Genomic DNA, 24649 nt, shown 5'->3' on the forward strand with positions numbered 1-24649 from the left:
AATAAAATGATAATTTTCCATTGTTCTCTCTAAGTATTGAGCTTTGGTTTTCTAGACAAATATAAGATAACGAAGCAAGCGTGTGTACATAAAATGATAACATAATGAGATATGATATTACCTGAAGCTCAACCCATTGTAATAGGCTGTGGTTTAAAAGCACAAAACCAGCAACATCATATACACAAAAAAAACAAAAAATCCAATTTCTCATAAATTTTATACTCTGCAGCTGGTATAACAAGTCACTGAAAATACATTCATATAAAAACAATTTTACAGTGTACTGTCCCTTTAAACTCAGATATGCTTAAAAAGTGGTCTAAAGTCTTAACTTATGTCTCATATGAAGAACAAAATAAATTTTGGTACAACTTTTTACTATTTATTTTTTTAAATTTTAATTGTACTTTGACAAACTGATAGTTGTATTTGATTGAACGGAAAACAAAAAAAAAAAGGTAAACAACTTATTTTGGTCAGGAATACAGTGGAATGAGAATTTACATTTTTTTCATTATCTTCAGACGTTGCATATTTAATCAATAGCATCTGGCATTACACACAGACTAATCTGCTACAAGAAACATCGCAGAACACCTGGAAATCATTATAACCCCCTGAAGCAATTATTCAATTATTCTGAGATTAGAAATCCAGGCATAAAAAGGTAAAGGTTAGTAAAATAGTCAGTTTTTGTAATACAATTATTCAGTTGATGCCTGTTCCTTGGCAGCACGGACCAATTCCATGAGAGCTGAAAATGTACTTATGTCACCTGTCTGCAAGCCCAAGGTATGAATCTAAAAGAAAAGAAGACAGATTTGTAAAATACTTGTATTCTAAAAGGAAATAAAGTGCAATAATAGTCACACAATGACATGCTCTAATTCATTATTTGGTCTTTAAATATCATTTATTTTTTCTTATTGCATAAAATTTTTAGATAACCGCTTAGTTTTCTAACTCATAGAAGTTGTAATTATTTTTTGTCTCATTAAAGGGACATTGTAAACTAGATTTTTCTTTGCATAAATGTTTTGTAGATGATCTATTATATAGCCAATCTGTGGGTATTTTTGTAAAAATGTATAGTTTTGCTTATTTTTAAAAAATGTTGTGCTGATTTTCAGACTCCTAACCAAGCCCCAAAGTTTTAGATGTATACTTATGTATACAGACTGCTTCCGTTTGTATAATGGGTCTTTTCATATGAAGGGGAGGATCTGCTCTCAGCCCCTTTCAGTGGGTGTCCCAGACTTATCTCATTAACGGTGCTAAATTGGGAGCTTCTAAGTAAGTTTTTATACTGGATTTTTAGATCAGTATCTGTGCATATTATTATTTATAGTAGTGTATATTACATGCAGTTATATGGAAACTGGTGTATACTGTCCCTTTAAAAGGCAAAGTATAACTGTAACAGAGCGCAGTAAATAGTTATGCTAAATAGAATGACCCTTGTAACAATGCAGATTTGATAACATTTTATTTATTTACAGCAGACCTATGGAACTATTTTTCACCCTCCCAACTCAACGGATCATAATGTTCCACTGAATCCCAGTTTATTCCTTTCAATGCTGTGCCCAAGTCGCAGTCTTGTTCGGAAGCTATTTTTTGATATTTGTACTCATTGAAGTTACACATCACTGAAGCACCCACATCAATCATATATATATATTTTTTCAAGCAAAGCATTTCCAAGAAAGACATTTATACTGAATAAATACATAATCAAATAGAAAAAAACACCATATGCAGAAAGTACATTGCATGGGGGTTGATTTTCCTAAACACACACAGTCCCTGATTAACCTTACTTGTGAGCCGTTATGATACTGGCAGCATTTATTGCAAAGGATACTAAACAAGAGACCTTCAGATAAATAATTAACACATTTACAAACTAAAAAAAATGAAGGCAGATGCAAATAACTGATCGGTGATAAAACACTACAGACTTAAATCTTGGTACGTGAGCTATCACTAAAGCTTGGCCAATGAGCAAACACTTTAGACCTGAAGCTTGGTGAGTGAGTGAAAGAGTGAAGACTCAGGAGGGGCATAAATACTCACAGGAGCCTACCCTGGAGGAAACATTTTAGCTGGAGAACGATATTTAAGATTATGATGATCTATAAAACAGTAAATTGTTGAGCTGTGTCCTACAGTAAATGCTTCCATTCTTCGAGTGTCGTGCTATGTTAGTGTATTTTATTATTGCACTGTTGCTTGTATTTAACTGTGTGTTTAAAGCCAGTGAATTGCTGAACATCCTTATTACAAGCAGTAGCTGGCTATCCAAAATAGCGGAGACTTTTTTTTTAGCATCCATCTGGATTCTGCTAGGTAACAAAATAAAATCTACATAAAATTAACAGTATGAGTCTCGAAAGCATAGTTAAATTCAATTTAGCATACGAAAAGGTCCAGTCTCAAGCTATACAGAACTTGTCATACATGGTCATGATGTTCTTCAATGCTGGCAGAAAACACTAGGATGTCTTCTTACAGATCACAACAAAATGATTCAAAGGTCTTAAAAGGTAATTGACAAAGTGCTAGAATGCTGCTAGGACATTACAATGGCTGAATGGCAACACTAAATAACCAATATGGCTATAACTGTTAAAAAAGAAAAAAAATATGCCAAAAGGTATCTCAGAGCGAATGAATAGTTCAATAGAACCATTGTACTTTCTATGAGGAGGTGGTAAGTCAGCTTCCTTTTAATTAAAGACACCTGCAAAGCCCCGATAAGGCTCAGAGATAATTTGCAAAACTTCATAAGAAAGATATTATGTCAATGCAACATTAATTTAAAGTGATGGTAAATCCTAGTGTTTGTCAAACGCTAGGATTTACGAGTGGAACAAATAAAGGGGAATTTCAGTCATTAAAGGGACATGCCAGCCACATTTTTTCTTTTATGATTTAGAAAGAGAATGCAATTTTAAACATCTTTCTAATTTACTTATATTATCTAATTTGTTTTATTATCTTGATATTCTTTGATGAAAAGCATATCTAAATATGCTCACTAGCTGCTGATTGGTTGCTGCACATAGAAGCATTGTGTGATTGGCTCACGATGTGCATTGCTTTTTCTTCTACTAAGGATATTTAAAAAATGAAGCAAAATAAATAATGGAAGTAAATTGTAATGTTGTTTAAATTTCTATTCTCTATCTGAATCATGAAATAAAGATTTTGGGTTTAGTGGCCCTTTAAGTATAAAATACTTCATGCTGAAAGTTCCTTTATTAGTTTGAAGCGTTCGTGGCACTGAGCTCCTCAGACAGCCCTTGGCAGAAGGCTATTTTGCTGAGAGGTAGTATTAGCCAATAACATGCTAGCTATCGGGGTTGGCGCCAGCTGTATTGGCTAAGAGGTGGAAACGTCACCTCACAGCAAAATAGCGTCCTGCCATAGGCTGCCTGAGGAGCTCAGTGTCAGGGTATTCACTATTACAATCCTGTCCCTTTAATTCTGAATCCTCTTTTCCTATTTAAGGCCCCTCCTCTCTATGCTCCTCGCTTGGTAATTTGAATCAGTTACTTTATGTGACTCCTCTCTGAAGACACCTAGCCCTTTCCTCAATCTGTGGGGATTTCTTACTTGTTGCTTTGAATCTTTGCAGCCTACATTAATCCTTCATTGCTGTGTGCCGGTGTGCCTATTCTATTACTTGCAGTTTCTTAGGAACCAAAGGAGCTGCTTTCAATTCCCTAACTGTTACACCGGGTGGCTGTGACGTCACACCCGGCATCTCAGCGTCTCTGCAGCGCGTGTACCGCGCTGTGTCCTTTCTACAAACAAGCATTCAGGATACCGTAAGGTTTTCATCTGGCTCTGACTTAGCCTTCCAAATAACCATCAGGAATTGGTCTGTATATTTTATTACTCTATTTGGATATCATTATGTCTCTCAAGTAAGCAAACTACCTAAGCACTGTATTCAATGACTGTTACTATCACTAAAATGCAGGATTAACTTCAACTGCCTGTTACATTGCCTACTCTGTTTGAACTGCTGCTTGATTAACATCATTTGCTGTGACCACCTTGAACCTAACTAAGTGACTTATCGTTGTTACTATCTTATCCTTGCATAAACTATATCTGATAACATAATCCAAAATATCATTCTAACTACATATGATATTCCCTGAAGTGCTGAATTCCTAACAAATACATTTTGGCCTATTACAATATCTCTTTGTACTACATCTGTTTGTATTACATTCCATTTCACTACCTGTCTTCTTTGTATATGTGTCAGCTATATCATTTAATCACTAAGTAATTAGTTGATTAACTACCTACTCTATCTATAGATACTCCTCCTATCTGTTGAAATACAGGCATCCTGTAACCTGGTTGCGTGACAGCTCCGTTTTCACTCTGTACCCTGCAGTAGTGACCCTCAGTTCAATGAGCAAAACCGGATTCCTGTAAGTTAAATCTGTGTGAATCCAAGGTTTGGTGTGAGGCTGAGTGGTCCTACTATAGTGGATACTAGGTACCTAAACTTATTTACCACCTGTTCTAACACATAATTTTACAGAACTTAACATATTACCAAGCCCAAAAATAAAAGTACCTCTATCCACTATCATGGAGTTGAGTGAGCTTTCCAATAGAGTGGGTTCTCTAGCACAAAGTATGGATAGTATGTTACAGGGTTTAAGAGAGATACAAATTGAGAACCAGAATATTAGAAAATTTATTAATGAGCATATGACAACTAAACCTTCTACTTCTGAGATTACACCGGAGCCTGTTGTAAGTCCGCCAGAGAAATTCTCTGGGGACAGGTCCATGTTCAGAGACTTTAGAAATTCTTGCACTCTTATGTTCACTTTGAAACCTAGGTCTTATCCTACTGACAGAATTAAAGTTTTGACTGTGATTTCTTTTTTGCGTGGAGAAGCTAAATCTTGGGCCAACACTTTCTATGAGACTGATGATCCCATATTAAATTCTCTTGATTCTTTTTTTTCTGCGATGTCCCTTTTATATGAGGATCATAACAAGCAGAATACTGCTGAAACAGCTTTGAGATCCTTACGCCAAGGGAAAAGGATGGTAGAGGAATACATAACAGACTTTAAAAGATGGGCTCCTGACACTTTATGGAACAACCCAGCTCTGAAAAATCAATTTCGCTTGGGCCTCAGTGACTCATTAAAAGATGAACTTGCTAGAGGTATCATTCCAGATGTTCTTGAGGATCTCATGACTTTATGTATTGGTATTGACCGGAGACTCAGGGAAAGGAAATATGAAAAATCCACAACTGACATCACTCCTAAGAAATACACTCCCTATCATATAAATCTTCCTACCCATGCTACCAAGAATGTTGATGAACCCATGGATGTTGCTGTGATTAGAGGCCCTCTAAAGCCTGAAGAGAAAGCCAGACGCAAACTGCTTAATTTGTGCCTCTATTGTGCCGAAAAGGATCATGGCGTAAGGGATTGCCCATCTCTCCTTCGTCAAAAGAAGGGTAAGAGAGTGAGATTTAAGCACAATGTTAATATGGTTAATAATAATTTGCTTCATTTATCAATCCCTCTCTCGTTGCAGTGGGATCAGCAGAAGATAGACGTACAGGCCGTAATTGACTCTGGAGCATCTGGGAATTTCATAGATTTAGTTTTTGTTGATAAGCACAAAATACCACTAATAAAAAAGAGTGTTGCACTAGCCATCCGTTTGGTTGATGGATCATTTTTTAGTTCTGGTCCTATTTCACACCATACAGTTCCACTTAAGGTTACCTCAGACTCAGGGCATACTGAGTTAATATCTTTTGATGTTTTACCAAGTTCTGTCTACCCTATGATACTCGGTATTCAGTGGTTGTCTATGCATAACCCCACTATTTCTTGGACAGACTCTACTGTAGTTTTTGATTCTCAGTACTGCAAGCAATTCTGCACTGATTCTCATACACTTTGTCATATTAATGTAGAGACATTACCAGATTGCTACAAAGAATATGCTGATGTTTTTGATAAGGTTGAGGCAGCCACACTTCCACCACATAGGAAGTATGACTGCCCTATTGATCTCATTCCTAACTGCACCATTCCATATGGTCATATATATCCTTTGTCCCAACCTGAACTAGCACACCTTAAGGAATATCTAGACGAAAACTTGAAAAAAGGGTTTATACGTCCATCCACTTCCTCTGCAGGTGCTGCTATGTTTTTTGTGAAAAATAAAGATGGCAGTTTACGCCCCATTATAGATTACAGACAACTGAATAAATGTACTAAGAAAAACAGATATCCCCTGCCTCTCATTCCTGAACTAATTGAGCGCCTTCAGGGTGCCACCATCTACACCAAGCTCGATCTTAGGGGTGCATACAATTTAATCAGGATGAGAGCAGGGGATGAGTGGTTAACGGCTTTCCGTACACGATACGGACTTTACGAATACACAGTAATGCCGTTTGGGCTCTGCAACGCCCCAGCCACTATCCAGTGCTTCATAAATGATGTTTTTCACGACCTTCTGGATGTATGTATTGTTATCTATCTAGATGACATTCTTGTCTATTCAGACACTTTTGAAAATCATTTAAAACATGTAAAATTAGTTCTATCTCGTTTAAGACAACATCATCTCTACGCTAAACTAGAGAAATGTATATTTAATACTAACTCTATTTCATTTCTGGGTTACTGTATCTCTCCTACTGGGATTACTATGGAGACCAGTAAAGTAGAAGCTATACTCAAATGGCCAGTACCCTCATGTAAAAAAGATGTCCAGAGGTTTCTTGGTTTTGCAAATTTTTATAGAAAATTCATTAAAGATTTCTCACATATTGTCAAACCATTAACAACTTTAACTAAGAAACATATCAGGTTTTCATGGGATAGTAAAGCTCAGGACTCTTTCACTACCCTCAAGAATAAATTTACTTCAGCCCCTATTTTGCAATTCCCAGATCCCAGTTGTCATTTTACGCTTGAGGTTGATGCTTCTGAATTTGCAATAGGGGCTGTTCTATCCCAGAGGGCCTCTCAAGAAAAGCCATTACATCCTGTTGCATTCTACTCTCGTGTCATGAGCTCAGCTGAGATAAACTATGGTATTGGTGATAAGGAATTGCTTGCCATCAAATCCGCATTGGAATTCTGGAGGCATATCTTGGAAGGTACAAAATTTCCAATTACTATTTACACAGACCATCGTAATTTAGAGTATTTAAAGTCAAACAAGACCCTGACTTCTCGTCAAGTCCGCTGGAGCCTTTTCTTTTCACGTTTTGATTATGTGATCACCTATCGTCCAGGTTCTAAGAATCTTAAGGCAGATACCCTCTCTCGTATACCTCCTAAGCCACAAGATCATTTGACACCTGCCTCAGTGATACCTGCGGACAGAATCATTTGTTTAACAAACGATTTCTTGGAGACCCTAAAGCTGCAACAGAAGGAGGATTCATTAATAACACACCTCAATTTAAATAAACATTCTGATGAACTGTTCTATCATCATGATCAGCTATATGTACCCAAGGATCTCAGGAATCAACTTTTAGCAGCAGCTCATGATTCCTCTTTAGCAGGTCATCCTGGCGTACATAGGACTCTTCATATCCTCTCAAGGAATTATTGGTGGCCCAAAATGTCTGATACAATCAAGCAATACATCAAAACATGTTTTCTTTGCACTACTAAAAAACATCAACATACACGTCCCTACGGATACCTTCTATCTCTTCCAATACCTGAAAGACCTTGGGCAGATATTGCCATGGACTTTATTGTCGATCTGCCACCTTCTGCTAACTTCAACACTATCATGGTCATTGTTGATCTTTTTTCTAAAATGGCCCATTTCCTGCCACATAGAGGTCTACCCACAGCTCAAGAAACAGCTACTCTTTTCATAGATCATATTGTCAAATTACATGGTCTACCAAATTCCATTACTAGTGACAGAGGTTCTCAGTTTACCTCTAGATTTTGGGAACATCTTTGTAAATCCCTCAACATCTCTAGGAGGTTAAGTACAGCTTTTCATCCACAAACCAATGGGCAGACTGAGAGAACAAATCAAGCCCTGGAACAGTATCTCCGTTGTTACTGTTCTCTAGAACAAGATAACTGGCATTCTCTCCTTTCCACTGCTGAATTTGCTCATAATAACATGCTCAACTCCTCCACTAAAATGTCTCCATTTTTCCTTAACTACGGTTTTCATCCTTCTTATGACATTCAGACTCCAAAAAATTCTCCTATACCCGTTGTTAATGATAAAATCAATACCTTAGTGAAAGGTTTCGCCACTGTTAAACAACTACTACTCGATGCTCAAAAATTTCAAAAACATTACTACGATCTACGACGTTCTAAACCTCCTGAATATAAGGTGGGAGATAAAGTTTGGTTAAGCACGAAGAATATAAGATTACAAGTTCCTTCCAAAAAGCTCGCTTCACTTTATTTGGGTCCCTTTGAAATTAAGAATGTTGTTAATGTGAATGCAGTCACTCTTCAACTACCTTCTTCCATGAGAATTCATCCAACATTTCATGTCTCACTCCTTAAACCCTATGCTTCTATCAGGGCTACATCTTCGATGGAGACTTCTTTAACTCATGTGACAGATGAGAAGGAGTACGAGATTGATTCTATTCAAGATTCTCGATACTTTCGAAACCACCTTCAGTATTTGGTCAGTTGGAAGGGTTATGGACCTGAAGAAGACTCTTGGGAGCCTGCTACTAATGTTATGGCTCCACGCTTGGTTTCCTTGTTCCATAGGAGGAATCCACACCGTCCAGGTCCTTGATCCGCTGAGCGGCTCCTTGAGGGGGGTGTCCTGTCAGGGTATTCACTATTACAATCCTGTCCCTTTAATTCTGAATCCTCTTTTCCTATTTAAGGCCCCTCCTCTCTATGCTCCTCGCTTGGTAATTTGAATCAGTTACTTTATGTGACTCCTCTCTGAAGACACCTAGCCCTTTCCTCAATCTGTGGGGATTTCTTACTTGTTGCTTTGAATCTTTGCAGCCTACATTAATCCTTCATTGCTGTGTGCCGGTGTGCCTATTCTATTACTTGCAGTTTCTTAGGAACCAAAGGAGCTGCTTTCAATTCCCTAACTGTTACACCGGGTGGCTGTGACGTCACACCCGGCATCTCAGCGTCTCTGCAGCGCGTGTACCGCGCTGTGTCCTTTCTACAAACAAGCATTCAGGATACCGTAAGGTTTTCATCTGGCTCTGACTTAGCCTTCCAAATAACCATCAGGAATTGGTCTGTATATTTTATTACTCTATTTGGATATCATTATGTCTCTCAAGTAAGCAAACTACCTAAGCACTGTATTCAATGACTGTTACTATCACTAAAATGCAGGATTAACTTCAACTGCCTGTTACATTGCCTACTCTGTTTGAACTGCTGCTTGATTAACATCATTTGCTGTGACCACCTTGAACCTAACTAAGTGACTTATCGTTGTTACTATCTTATCCTTGCATAAACTATATCTGATAACATAATCCAAAATATCATTCTAACTACATATGATATTCCCTGAAGTGCTGAATTCCTAACAAATACATTTTGGCCTATTACAATATCTCTTTGTACTACATCTGTTTGTATTACATTCCATTTCACTACCTGTCTTCTTTGTATATGTGTCAGCTATATCATTTAATCACTAAGTAATTAGTTGATTAACTACCTACTCTATCTATAGATACTCCTCCTATCTGTTGAAATACAGGCATCCTGTAACCTGGTTGCGTGACAGCTCCGTTTTCACTCTGTACCCTGCAGTAGTGACCCTCAGTTCAATGAGCAAAACCGGATTCCTGTAAGTTAAATCTGTGTGAATCCAAGGTTTGGTGTGAGGCTGAGTGGTCCTACTATAGTGGATACTAGGTACCTAAACTTATTTACCACCTGTTCTAACACATAATTTTACAGAACTTAACACTCAGTGAAGAAAATGCTTCAAACAAATAAAGGAACTTTCTGCATGAAGCATTTTATACTTCATGACTTAAAGTCCTCTTTATTTGTTCCACTGGTAAATCCTAATGAAACAATTAGAAGAAGTAGAGGAGATAGATAAAAAATGAAATTGCTCAAGTGACATGGAAACAGATTCTTAGAACAAATAGGGTATCTAAAAAGCATAAAGCCAACTTTACAATATAAACATTTAATCTTGGGAGTAATGGATCTGTCTTGAGAAGACAGTGGCTTATTAGAAGTACCAATTTGCTTATGTTCTGGCTCAAGCTGTAGCTGAAACATAAAAAAGTGCTTTGGGAACTCAAGCAAGATGAGACACCAGATCTTAAAGATGTAAAATAATTGTGCCTTTCTTGAGATCTTCAGCTTCCTGTAAAACAGGAACTAGCCTATAAGCCCACATACTATCCATCATGAAGAAACTCCAGTAACTTTGGAATCCTGAAGGATATCCATAGGTAGTATCTTCTTGACAAATACCAAGACAAATACAGTATCCCACAAAAGTGAATACACCCCAAACATTTTTGTAAATATTTTATTATATATTTTCATGTGACAACACTGAAGAAATGCCACTTTGCTACAATGTAAAGTAGTGAGTGTACAGCCTGTATAACAGTGTAAATTTGCTGTCCCCTCAAAATAACTCAACACAGCCATTCATGACTAAACCGTTGGCAACAAAAGTAAGTACACCCCTAAGTGGAAATGTCCAAATTGGGCCCAAAGTGTCAATATTTTGTGTGGCCACCATTATTTTCCAGTATTGCCTTAACCCTCATGGGCATGGAGTTCACCAAAGCTTCACAGGTTGCCACTGGAGTCCTCTTCCACTCCTCCATGACAACATCACAGAGCTGGTGGATGTTAGAGACCTTGCGCTCCCCCACCTTCCGTTTGAGGATGCTCCACAGATGCTCAATAGGGTTTAGGTCTGGAGACATGCTTGGCCAGTCCATCACCTTTACCCTCAGCTTCTTTAGTAAGGCAATGGTCCTCTTGGAGGTGTGTTTGGGGTCGTTATGTTGGAATACTGCCCTGCGGCCCAGTCCTCAAAGGGAGGGGATCATGCTCTGCTTCAGTATGTCACAGTACATGTTGGCATTCATGGTTCCCTCAATGAACAGTTGCTCCCCAGTGCCGGCGGCACTCATGCAGGCCCCAACCATGACACTCCCACCACCATGCTTGACTGTAGGCAAGACACACTTGTCTTTGTATTCCTTACCTGGTTGCTGCCACAAACGCTTGACACCATCTGAACCAAATAAGTTTATCTTGGTCTCATCGGACCACAGGACATGGTTCCATTAATCCATGTCCTTAGTCTGCTTGTCTTCAGCAAACTGTTTGCGGGCTTTCTTGTGCATCATCTTTAGAAGAAGCTTCCTTCTGGGACAAAAGCCATGCAGACCAATGTAATGCAGTGTGCGGCGTATAGTCTGAGCACTGACAGGTTGACCCCCCCACCTCTTCAACCGCTGCAGCAATGCTGACAGCACTCATATGTCTATTTCCCAAAGACAACCTCTGGATATGACGCTGAGCACGTGCACCCAACTTCTTTGGTTGACCATGGCGAGGTCTGTTCTGAGTAGAACCTGTCCTGTGAAACCGCTGAATGGTCTTGCCCACCATGCTGCAGCTCAGTTTCAGAGTCTTGGCAATCTTCTTATAGCCTAGGCCATCTTTATGTAGAGCAACAATTCTTTTTTTCAGATCCTCAGAGACTTCTTTGCCATGAGGTGCCATGTTGAACTTCCAGTGAACAGTATGAGAGAGTGTGAAATCTAACACACCTGCTCCTCATTCACACGAGACCTTGTAACACTAACGAGTCACATAGCACCGGGGAGGTAAAATGGCTAATTGGGCCCAATTTTGATATTTCCACTTAGGGGTGTACTCACTTTTGTTGCCAACGGTTTAGACATTAATGTCTGTGTGTTGAGTTATTTTGAGGGGACAGCAAATTTACACTGTTATACAGGCTGTGCACTCACTACTTTACATTGTAGCAAAGTGTCATTTCTTCAGTGTTCTTCACCCACTTAAGATGCAATAGTCCTATTTCTGCTGAGGGGAGCTAAATAACCCCAGAGCAAGCCACACAGTAATGTAAGCACCATGTGTTCCACACAGTGCAAAATGATCACACAGCAGAGCTGCTGACAGGCTTACATGTAGTGTATTGTAGGAAGTGTTACTGCCCATTACTAGAGGATCTCACTATCCATCTAACCAGACTGTGCTCCAGCTCCTCCCACAAGTAGCAACAGTGTTTACTGAAGCATTTATGTTCTCTTTCCAGGGGAAACTTCGTTCCCATGTGTTCCCACCCGACTTGACCCCTGGTCTTATATAATACTGTGAATCACCTATGTAGTGATTATAGAAAATGAATGTTGCAAACACATTAAATCATTTGTTACACTGAATATATGTGTTTTTTAAAGGGCTCAGTGTGGTCTGCAACATCTGAGACATTAAGGATGTGCTTTGAACTGTACAATACAACTAATAGGCAGAGTTATAAAACTTACTAAATGATTTCAAATTAATTTTGACCTAAAGACGAATTACAATTGGTCACTCCCTTTAATGAAACTCAAATATATTCTGGTGTCACAATCCCTTAATATAATGGTTGTCAGGTCTGCCCCATTGAGTATTGAAAGATTGGGTAAACTTCAATTAATTCAATGGTGTAATGCACTTGAAGTTAGATGATAGCTTGAATTGCTAATTTATGGCTAGATTTAGAGTTCTGCGGCCAAAGGGGTGCGTTAGCTATGCATGCTTTTTTTCTCCCGCACCTTTTAAATACCGCTGGTATTTAGAGTTCACAGAATGGCTGCGTTAGGCTCCAAAAAGGGAGCGTACAGGCATATTTACCGCCACTGCAACTCTAGATACCAGCGTTGCTTACGGACGCGGCCAGCTTAAAAAACGTGCTTGTGCACGATTCCCCCATAGAAAACAATGGGGCTGTTTGAGTTGAAAAAAAACCTAACCCCTGCAAAAAAGCAGCGTTCAGCTCCTAACGCAGCCCCATTTTTTACTATGCGGAAACACTTCCTAAGTCTGCACCTAACACCCTAACATGAACCCCGAGTCTAAACACCCCTAGCCTTACACTTATTAACCCCTAATCTGCCGCCCCCGCTATCGCTGACCCCTGCATATTATTATTAACCCCTAATCTGCCGAGCGGACCGCACCGCTACTATAATAAAGTTATTAACCCCTAATCCGCCTCACTAACCCTATAATAAATAGTATTAACCCCTAATCTGCCCTCCCTAACATCGCCGACACCTAACTTCAAGTATTAACCCCTAATCTGCCGATTGGAGCTCACCGCTACTCTAATAAATTTTTTAACCCCTAAAGCTAATTCTAACCCTAACACCCCCCTAAGTTAAATATAATTTAAATCTAACAAAATAAATTAACTCTTATTAAATAAATTATTACTATTTAAAGCTAAATACTTACCTGTAAAATAAACCCTAATATAGCTACAATATAAATTATAATTATATTGTAGCTATTTTAGGATTAATATTTATTTTACAGGCAACTTTGTATTTATTTTAACCAGGTACAATAGCTATTAAATAGTTAATAACTATTTAATAGTTAACTAGTTAAAATAATTACAAACTTACCTGTAAAATAAATCCTAACCTAAGTTACAATTAAACCTAACACTACACTATCAATAAATTAATTAAATAAAATACCTACAATTATCTACAATTAAACCTAACACTACACTATCAATACATTAATTAAATAAAATACCTACAAATAAATACAATTAAATAAAGTAACTAAAGTACAAAAAATAAAAAAGAACTAAGTTACAAAAAATAATAAAATATTTACAAACATTAGAAAAATATTACAACAATTTTAAACTAATTACACCTACTCTAAGCCCCCTAATAAAATAACAAAGCCCCCCAAAATAAAAAAATGCCCTACCCTATTCTAAATTAAAAAAGTTCAAAGCTCTTTTACCTTACCAGCCCTGAAAAGGGCCCTTTGCGGGGCATGCCCCAAAGAATTCAGCTCTTTTGCATGGAAAAAAAACACATACAATACTCCCCTCCCCAACATTACAACCCACCGCCCACATACCCCTAATCTAACCCAAACCCCCCTTAAATAAACCTAACACTAAGCCCCTGAAGATCTCCCTACCTTGTCTTCACCTCACCGGGTCCCGATCTGTCCAGAAGAGCCTCTGATGTCTTGATCCAAGCCCAAGCGGGGGGCTGAAGAGTGACGTCCATCCTCCGGCTGAAGTCTGGATCCAAGCGGCGGCTGAAGAAATCCATCATCGGGCTGAAGTCGGAAGTCCATCATCGGGATGAAGTCTTCTATCAAGCAGCATCTTCAATCTTCTTTCTTCCGGAGCGGAGCCATCTTCTTCCCAGCCGACGCAGATCCATCCTCTTCTAACGACGCCTACTCGCCGAATGACGGTTCCTTTAAATGACGTCATCCAAGATGGCGTCCCTCGAATTCCGATTGGCTGATAGGATTCTATCAGCCAATCGGAATTAAGGTTTGAAAATTCTGATTGGCTGATGGAATCAGCCAATCAGATTCAAGTTCAATCCGATTGGCTGATCCGATCATCCAATCAGATTGAGCTCGCATTCTATTGGCTGTTCCGATCAGCCAATAGAATGCGAGCTCAATCTGATTGGCTGATTCCATCAGCCAATCAGAATTTTCCTACCTTAATTCCGATTGGCTGATAGAATCCTATCAGCCAATCGGAATTCGAGGGACGCCATCTTGGATGACGTCATTTAAAGGAACCGTCATTCGGCGAGTAGGCGTCGTTAGAAGAGGATGGATCCGCGTCGGCTGGGAAGAAGATGGCTCCGCTCCGGAAGATAGACGATTGAAGATGCTGCTTGATAGAAAACTTCATCCCGATGATGGACTTCCGACTTCAGCCCGATGATGGATTTCTTCAGCCGCCGCTTGGATCCAGACTTCAGCCCGAGGATGGACGTCACTCTTCAGCCCCCCGCTTGGGCTTGGATCAAGACATCGGAGGCTCTTCTGGACAGATCGGGACCCGGTGAGGTGAAAACAAGGTAGGGAGATCTTCAGGGGCTTAGTGTTAGGTTTATTTAAGGGGGGTTTGGGTTAGATTAGGGGTATGTGGGTGGTGGGTTGTAATGTTGGGGGGGGGGGTATTGTATGTGTTTTTTTTCCATGCAAAAGAGCTGAATTCTTTGGGGCATGCCCCGCAAAGGGCCCTTTTCAGGGCTGGTAAGGTAAAAGAGCTTTGAACTATTTTAATTTAGAATAGGGTAGGGCATTTTTTTTATTTTGGGGGGCTTTGTTATTTTATTAGGGGGCTTAGAGTAGGTGTAATTAGTTTAAAATTGTTGTAATATTTTTCTAATGTTTGTAAATATTTTTTTATTTTTTGTAACTTAGTTCTTTTTTATTTTTTGTACTTTAGTTAGTTTATTTAATTGTATTTATTTGTAGGTATTTTATTTAATTAATTTATTGATAGTGTAGTGTTAGGTTTAATTGTAGATAATTGTAGGTATTTTATTTAATTAATTTATTGATAGTGTAGTGTTAGGTTTAATTGTAACTTAGGTTAGGATTTATTTTACAGGTAATTTTGTAATTATTTTAACTAGTTAACTATTAAATAGTTATTAACTATTTAATAGCTATTGTGCCTGGTTAAAATAAATACAAAGTTGCCTGTAAAATAAATATTAATCCTAAAATAGCTACAATATAATTATAATTTATATTGTAGCTATATTAGGGTTTATTTTACAGGTAAGTATTTAGCTTTAAATAGGAATAATTTATTTAATAAGATTTCATTTATTTAGTTAGATTTAAATTATATTTAACTTAGGAGGGTGTTAGGGTTAGGGTTAGAATTAGCTTTAGGGGTTAAAAAATGTATTAGAGTAGCGGTGAGCTCCGATCGGCAGATTAGGGGTTAATACTTGAAGTTAGGTGTCGGCAATGTTAGGGAGGGCAGATTAGGGGTTAATACTATTTATCATAGGGTTATTGAGGCGGGAGTGAGGCGGATTAGGGGTTAATAACTTTATTACTTTGGGGGCAGCATATTAGGGGTTAATAAATATAATATAGGGGTCGGCGGTGTTAGGGGCAGCAGATTAGGGGTTCATAGGGATAACGTAGGTGGCAGCGGTGTGCGGTCGGCAGATTAGGGGTTAAAATTTTTTAATAGAGTGGCTGCGATGTGGGGGGACCTCGGTTTAGGGGTACATAGGTAGTTTATGGGTGTTAGTGTACTTTAGAGCACAGTAGTTAAGAGCTTTATAAACCGGCGTTAGCCCAGAAAGCTCTTAACTCCTGACTTTTTTCTGCGGCTGGAGTCTTGTCGTTAGATTTCTAATGCTCACTTCAGCCACGACTCTAAATACCGGCGTTAGAAAGATCCCATTGAAAAGATAGGATACGCAATTGACGTAAGGGGATCTGCGGTATGGAAAAGTCGCGGCTGGAAAGTGAGCGTTAGACCCTTTCCTGACTGACTCCAAATACCAGAGGGCGGTAAAAACCAGCGTTAGGAGCCTCTAACGCTGGTTTTGACGGCTGCCGCCCAACTCTAAATCTAGCCGTATCATTGTTAATATAGTGTGCCCCAATATTATATAAAGGTGAAATATACAGTGTTCCTATGCAATATGGAAAAATAATAATATGAAATCGGATACTTATATTGGGTACTGTGTCTTTAAATGGTAACGCTACTGGTTGGCTATGTATAGAAAGTGTACTTTCTATACAAAGACTTGTAGAGTTCACAGCTTGGTATATTATGATTCCCAAATAAGATACAATTTATACTAATTTGGATACAACTGAGGCAACGTTAAAGGGACAGTCTAGTCCAAATAAAACTTTCATGATTCAGAAAGGGCATGTAATTTTAAACAATTTTCCAATTAACTTTTATCCCCAATTTTGCTTTGTTCTCTTGGTATTCTTAGTTGAAAGCTAAACCTAGGAGGTTTATATGCGAATTTCTTAGACCTTGAATGCTGCCTCTTTTCTAAATGCATTTTGACAGTTTTTCACCACTAGATGTTGTTAGTTCATGTGCTTCATATAGATAACACTGTGCTCATAAAGTTCCTAGGCACTGATTGGCTAAAACGAAAGTCTGTCAAAAGAACTGAAATAAGGGGGCAGTTTCCAGAGGCTTAGATACAAGGTAATCACAGAGGTACAAAGTATATTTATATAACAGTGTTGTTTTATACAGAAATAAAAATATTAATTTTATAAATATGCAAGCTTCATTTTTAAGGACAGTGTTTTTAAAAGCATATGAGTTGAACTTTCTGATTATGTACTTTTTATTTCTGAAAAAAATGGAACGATTTCTAACCCTTTAACAATCAAGTGGTGATGGTGAAATGTACTTCAACAAAGTCTTGATAAGCACTGAACTGCAAGGTACCAAAAAATTCTCAGCTTGGGAATATATACTATTCATTCCTCCATTTAAAGGACCGTTAAATACAGTAGCATTGCATAATTAACAAGTGCATAATAAAAAGACAATGCAATAAGCAACATTTATTTTTTCCACATTTCCTGGCCCCCAGTATCATGTGACAACTATCAGCCAATCACATACTAATATACATATACCTAATGAACGGGTGCACATGCTGAGTAGGAGCTGGTGCCTCAGAAAGTGTGTATATAAACAAAATGTGCAAACTTTTATAACAGAAGTTGGAAAGCCTCTCACAATTGCATGCTCTATCTAAATCATGAAAGTTCAATTTTTACTTTAGTGTCCCTTTAATAAATATGTAAAATGTTACCAAACAATCCATTCTTGGTTGAGCATACCTGGTTCCCCAAATATTCAACATCTAGAGCCAGCTGAAGTCTGATTTTGTTATCATCACTATTCCCCCCAATAGATGCATTACTTGACGTGACAGTTCTACGTGCTTGTTTAAGTCTTTTGAGACTTTCCTCCATTTTCTTGACAGAGCTGAGAACATCGGATACTGTATCATAATACCTAAAGAAGATAAAATTAATAACTCATTAAAACAAATTAGAATACAATACACTTTGGAAAACTGGCAGACACAACTTTTTGGAATGTTTGGTGTCATGATACAACATAGCTACATACAACATCTGAATAGGTTTCTCCTGTTAAGTGTGGTCAGTCCACGGGTCATCATTACTTCTGGGATATTATCTCCTCCCCTACAGGAAGTGCAAGAGGATTCACCCAGCAGAGCTGCTATATAGCTCCTCCCCCCTACGTCACCTCCAGTCATTCTCTTGCACCCAACGAATAGATAGGATGTGTGAGAGGACTGTGGTGATTTAATTAGTTTATTACCTTCAATCAAAAGTTTGTTATTTTATAATAGCACCGGAGTGTGTTATTCATTCTCTGGTAGAATTTGAAGAAGAATCTACCTGAGTTTTTTCTATGATTTTAGCCGGAGTAGTTAAGATCATATTGCTGTTTCTCGGCCATCTGAGGAGAGGTAAACTTCAGATCAGGGGACAGCGGGCAGATTAATCTGCAAAGAGGTATGTAGCAGTTTGTTATTTTCTGACATGGAATTGATGAGAAAATCCTGCCATACCGTTATAATGTAAACTCAGCCTTAAATGCAGTAGATGTAGCTGGTATCAGGCTGTCATGTATGTATATTTTACACTTCAGTATTCTGGGGAATGGTACTTCACTGGATTTATACTGTATGCATAGACTTAACCTAATTTGCAGGGACTTGCAATAGGTTTTAAATAACAATTAATTTATTGAGGTTAAACGTTTTTTTGCTGGCATGTAAAAACGTTTATTTCTCTGAGGTACTGGGTGAAAAAATGTTTTGGGCACTATTTTTTCCACTTGGCAATAGTTTTGTTTAAATTAAAGCAGTTCACTGATCTCTCTCACTGTTATGTGTGAGGGGGAGGGGCCATTTTTGGCGCTTTTACTACGCATCAAAAAACTCAGTCAGAGGTTCATTTTCTTCCTGCATGATCCGGTTCATCTCTACAGAACTCAGGGATCTCCAAAGCCTTTTTTGAGGGAGGTAATCATCACAGCAGAGCTGTGAAGATTGTAGTTGACTGTGATAAAAAACATTTATTTGTGTATTTTTCTGCTGCCAGGGTTAGTTATCCTTTGCTAATGGGAACAATCCTTTGCTAAAATTGTATATTTCTTACAAAGATTTGATGCTATAACTTAATTATTTTCAACTGTCATAATTTTTTCTGTGCTTCTTATAGGCACAGTTTGTTTTCATATTATTGTAAATTACTTGAAAAAGCATTTCCAAGTTGCTAGTTAATTGCTAGTGTGTTAAACATGTCTGATTCAGAGGAAGATACATGTACTATATGTGCTAATGCCAAAGTGGAGCCCAATAGAAATTTATGTACTAACTGTATTGATGCTACTTTAAATAAAAGTCAATCTGTACAAATTGAACATATTTCACCAGACAACGAGGGGAGAGTTATGCCGACTAACTCGCCTCACGTGTCAGTACCTGCATCTCCCGCTCGGGAGGTGCGTGATATTGTAGCGCAGAGTACATCTTATGACTGAAGTTTTGGCTAAATTACCAGAACTTAAAGGCAAGCGTGATCACTCTGGGGTGAGAACAGAGTGCGCTGATAATATTCGGGCCATGTCAGACACTGCGTCACAGGCGGCAGAACATGAGGACGGAGAACTTCATTCTGTGGGTGACGGTTCTGATCCAAACAGACTGGATTCAGATATTTCAAATTTTAAATTTAAGCTGGAAAACCTCCGTGTATTACTAGGGGAGGTGTTAGCGGCTCTGAATGATTGTAACACAGTTGCAATACCAGAGAAAATGTGTAGGTTGGATAAATATTTTGCGGTACCGGCGAGTACTGATGTTTTTCCTATACCTTAGGAAAAACATCAGTTTTTCCTAAGGTTTTAGTAAGAGACTTACTGAAATTGTTACTAAGGAGTGGGATAGGCCCGGTGTGCCGTTCTCACCTCCTCCGATATTTAGAAAAATGTTTCCAATAGACGCCACCACACGGGACTTATGGCAAACGGTCCCTAAGGTGGAGGGAGCAGTTTCTACTTTAGCTAAGCGTACCACTATCCCGGTGGAGGATAGCTGTGCCTTTTCAGATCCAATGGATACAAAATTAGAGGGTTACCTTAAGAAAATGTTTGTTCAACAAGGTTTTATATTGCAACCTCTTGCATGTATTGCGCCTGTCACGGCTGCAGCAGCATTTTGGTTTGAGTCTCTGGAAGAGACACTTGAATCATCTACACTAGATGAGATTACACTCAAACTTAGAACCCTTAAGTTAGCTAACTCATTTATTTCAGATGCCGTAGTACATTTAACTAAACTTACGGCTAAGAATTCCGGATTTGCCATTCAGGCACGCAGAGCGCTGTGGCTAAAATCCTGGTCAGCTGATGTTACTTCTAAATCTAAATTGCTTAATATACCTTTCAAAGGGCAGACCTTATTCGGGCCCGGTTTGAAGGAGATTATCGCTGACATTACAGGAGGTAAAGGCCATGCCCTGCCTCAGGACAAAGCCAAACCTAGGGCTAGACAGTCTAATTTTCGTTCCTTTCGTAATTTTAAAGCAGGAACAGCATCAACTTCCTCTGCACCAAAATAGGAAGGAGCCGTTGCTCGCTACAGACAAGGCTGGAAACCTAACCAGTCCTGGAACAAGGGCAAGCAGGCCAGGAAACCTGCTGCTGCCCCTAAGACAGCATGAATCGAGGGCCCCCGATCCGGGACCGGATCTAGTAGGGGGCAGACTTTCTCTATTCGCCCAGGCTTGGGCAAGAGATGTTCAGGATCCCTGGGCGTTAGAGATCATATCTCAGGGATACCTTCTGGACTTCAAATCCTCTCCCCCAAGAGGGAGATTTCATCTGTCAAGGTTGTCAACAAACCAAATAAAGAAAGAAGCGTTCCTACGCTGCGTACAAGATCTTTTATTAATGGGAGTGATCCATCCAGTTCCGCGGTCGGAACAAGGACAAGGGTTTTACTCAAATCTGTTTGTAGTTCCCAAAAAAGAGGGAACTTTCAGGCCAATCTTGGATTTAAAGATCCTAAACAAATTCCTAAGAGTTCCATCGTTCAAGATGGAAACGATTCGAACAATTTTGCCCATGATCCAAGAGGGTCAGTACATGACCACAGTGGATTTAAAGGATGCTTACCTTCACATACCGATTCACAGAAATCATTACCGGTATCTAAGGTTTGCCTTTCTAGACAGGCATTACCAGTTTGTAGCTCTTCCATTCGGATTGGCTACAGCTCCAAGAATCTTCACAAAGGTTCTGGGTACTCTTCTGGCGGTACTAAGACCGCGAGGAATTTCGGTAGCTCCGTACCTAGACGACATTCTGATACAAGCTTCAAGCTTTCAAACTACCAAGTCTCATACAGAGTTAGTTCTGGCATTTCTAAGGTCGCATGGATGGAAGGTGAACGAAAAGAAGAGTTCTCTCTTTCCACTCACAAGAGTTCCCTTCTTGGGGACTCTGATAGATTCTGTAGAAATGAAGATTTACCTGACAGAAGACAGGTTAACAAAGCTTCAAAATGCATGCCGGGTCCTTCATTCCATTCAACACCCGTCAGTAGCTCAATGCATGGAGGTGATCGGCTTAATGGTAGCGGCAATGGACATAGTACCTTTTGCACGCCTACATCTCAGACCGCTGCAATTGTGCATGCTAAGTCAGTGGAATGGGGATTACTCAGATTTGTCCCCCACTCTGAATCTGAATCAAGAGACCAGAAATTCTCTTCTATGGTGGCTTTATCGGCCACACCTGTCCAGGGGAATGCCATTCAGCAGGCCAGACTGGACAATTGTAACAACAGATGCCAGCCTTCTAGGTTGGGGTGCTGTCTGGAATTCTCTGAAGGCTCAGGGACTATGGAATCAGGAGGAGAGTCTCCTTCCAATAAACATTCTGGAATTGAGAGCAGTTCTCAATGCCCTTCTGGCTTGGCCCCAGTTAACAACTCGGGGGTTCATCAGGTTTCAGTCGGACAACATCACGACTGTAGCTTACATCAACCATCAGGGAGGGACAAGAAGCTCCCTAGCAATGATGGAAGTATCAAAGATAATTCGCTGGGCAGAGTCTCACTCTTGCCACCTGTCTGCAATCCACATCCCGGGAGTGGAGAACTGGGAGGCGGATTTCTTAAGTCGTCAGACTTTTCATCCGGGGGAGTGGGAACTTCATCCGGAGGTCTTTGCCCAGATACTTCGACGTTGGGGCAAACCAGAGATAGATCTCATGGCGTCTCGTCAGAACGCCAAGCTTCCTCGCTACGGGTCCAGATCCAGGGATCCGGGAGCGGTTCTGATAGATGCTTTGACAGCACCTTGGACCTTCGGGATGGCTTATGTGTTTCCACCCTTCCCGATGCTTCCTCGATTGATTGCCAGAATCAAACAGGAGAGAGCATCAGTGATTCTAATAGCATCTGCATGGCCACGCAGGACTTGGTATGCAGATCTAGTGGACATGTCATCCTGTCCGCCTTGGTCTCTACCTCTGAAACAGGACCTTCTGATCCAGGGTCCATTCAAACATCAAAATCTAACTTCTCTGAAGCTGACTGCTTGGAAATTGAACGCTTGATTTTATCAAAACGTGGTTTTTCTGAGCCAGTTATTGATACCTTAATACAGGCTAGGAAGCCTGTTACCAGAAAGATTTACCATAAAATATGGCGTAAATACTTATATTGGTGCGAATCCAAGAGTTACTCATGGAGTAAGGTTAGGATTCCAAGGATATTGTCTTTTCTACAAGAAGGTTTAGAAAAGGGGTTATCTGCTAGTTCTTTAAAGGGACAGATTTCAGCTCTGTCCATTCTTTTACACAAACGTCTGTCAGAAGTTCCGGACGTTCAAGCTTTTTGTCAGGCTTTAGCTAGGATCAAGCCTGTGTTTAAAACTGTTGCTCCGCCATGGAGTTTGAACTTAGTTCTTAATGTTTTACAGGGTGTTCCGTTTGAACCCCTTCATTCCATTGATATCAAGTTGTTATCTTGGAAAGTTCTGTTTTTAATGGCTATTTCCTCGGCTCGAAGAGTTTCTGAGTTATCTGCCTTACATTGTGATTCTCCTTATCTGATTTTTCATTCAGACAAGGTAGTTCTGCGTACTAAACCTGGGTTCCTACCTAAGGTGGTCACTAACAGGAATATCAATCAAGAGATTGTTGTTCCATCTTTGTGTCCTAATCCTTCCTCGAAGAAGGAACGTCTGCTACACAATCTAGATGTAGTCCGTGCCCTGAAATTTTATCTACAGGCAACTAAGGATTTTCGTCAAACGTCTTCCCTGTTTGTCGTTTATTCTGGTCAGAGGAGAGGTCAAAAAGCTTTGGCTACCTCTCTCTCTTTTTGGCTTCGTAGCATAATACGATTAGCCTATGAGACTGCTGGACAGCAGCCTCCTGAAAGAATTACAGCTCATTCTACTAGAGCTGTGGCTTCCACTTGGGCCTTTAAGAATGAGGCTTCTGTTGAACAGATTTGCAAGGCTGCAACTTGGTCTTCTCTTCATACTTTTTCCAAATTTTACAAATTTGACACTTTTGCTTCTTCGGAGGCTGTTTTTGGGAGAAAGGTTCTTCAGGCAGTGGTTCCCTCCGTATAAAGAGCCTGCCTGTCCCTCCCGTCATCCGTGTACTTTTGCTTTGGTATTGGTATCCCAGAAGTAATGATGACCCGTGGACTGACCACACTTAACAGGAGAAAACAAAATTTATGCTTACCTGATAAATTCATTTCTCCTGTAGTGTGGTCAGTCCACGGCCCGCCCTGTTTTTTATGGCAGGCTAAAAAATGTTTTGGATTATACTCCAGTCACCACTACACCCTTCGGCTTCTCCTTTCTCGTTGGTCCTTTGGTCGAATGACTGGAGGTGACGTAGGGGGGAGGAGCTATATAGCAGCTCTGCTGGGTGAATCCTCTTGCACTTCCTGTAGGGGAGGAGATAATATCCCAGAAGTAATGATGACCCGTGGACTGACCACACTACAGGAGAAATGAATTTATCAGGTAAGCATAAATTTTGTTTTTCTATTGAATTAGAATTTTAGAATTAGTCTTTCGATAGCTACCAACCAGCTAAAGCTTCATCAATATGTAACTTGTATTGATGGAGTGGACTAAGATGTGTTCACCTTAGATCTTACTGCTGACGAAGTGTCAGCTTGGGGCTGTAATATATTGTGTGCTCCTGTTACACTGACCAGAAATGTCCTCGTTTCCTTCCCAATTAAACTCAAACATTTGTTTTGCATTAATGGAAGCTTCCGTTAAAAATTGCTCTTCTTGCAAGCCAATATAATGCAAGGAGACATGTTTATATCTGTTTACATCTACACGTGTATATGTAATCCTACATAGATATGCATACATATACTGTATACCAATAGGTAGACGCTGAATATTCTCATTTTCCTCCATTTTTTGGAGGAGAAGCAAGCTGTGCTCAGTCACAATTGCCTCTGTCAGGATGTGCGAAG

The 24649-nt window shown here is 39.5% G+C and overlaps 1 protein-coding gene across 1 annotated transcript in view; it reads right to left on the bottom strand.

Moving 5' to 3' along the window:
* Positions 1–363: 363 nt before the first annotated feature.
* The window catches only part of COG2 (component of oligomeric golgi complex 2), a 206207-nt gene continuing 181921 nt past the window's right edge, over positions 364–24649 (bottom strand). Inside the window, exons 17-18 of the mRNA XM_053711176.1 lie at positions 17928–18105; positions 364–803 (exon numbers count right to left, since the gene is read on the bottom strand). Of these exons, the coding sequence (XP_053567151.1) occupies positions 708–803; positions 17928–18105 (274 nt within the window). The 3' untranslated portion in view covers positions 364–707. The remainder of the gene's footprint in view (positions 804–17927; positions 18106–24649) is intronic.

Source organism: Bombina bombina, chromosome 4, assembly GCF_027579735.1.
Source record: "Bombina bombina isolate aBomBom1 chromosome 4, aBomBom1.pri, whole genome shotgun sequence".
NCBI classification, from domain to species: domain Eukaryota; kingdom Metazoa; phylum Chordata; class Amphibia; order Anura; family Bombinatoridae; genus Bombina; species Bombina bombina.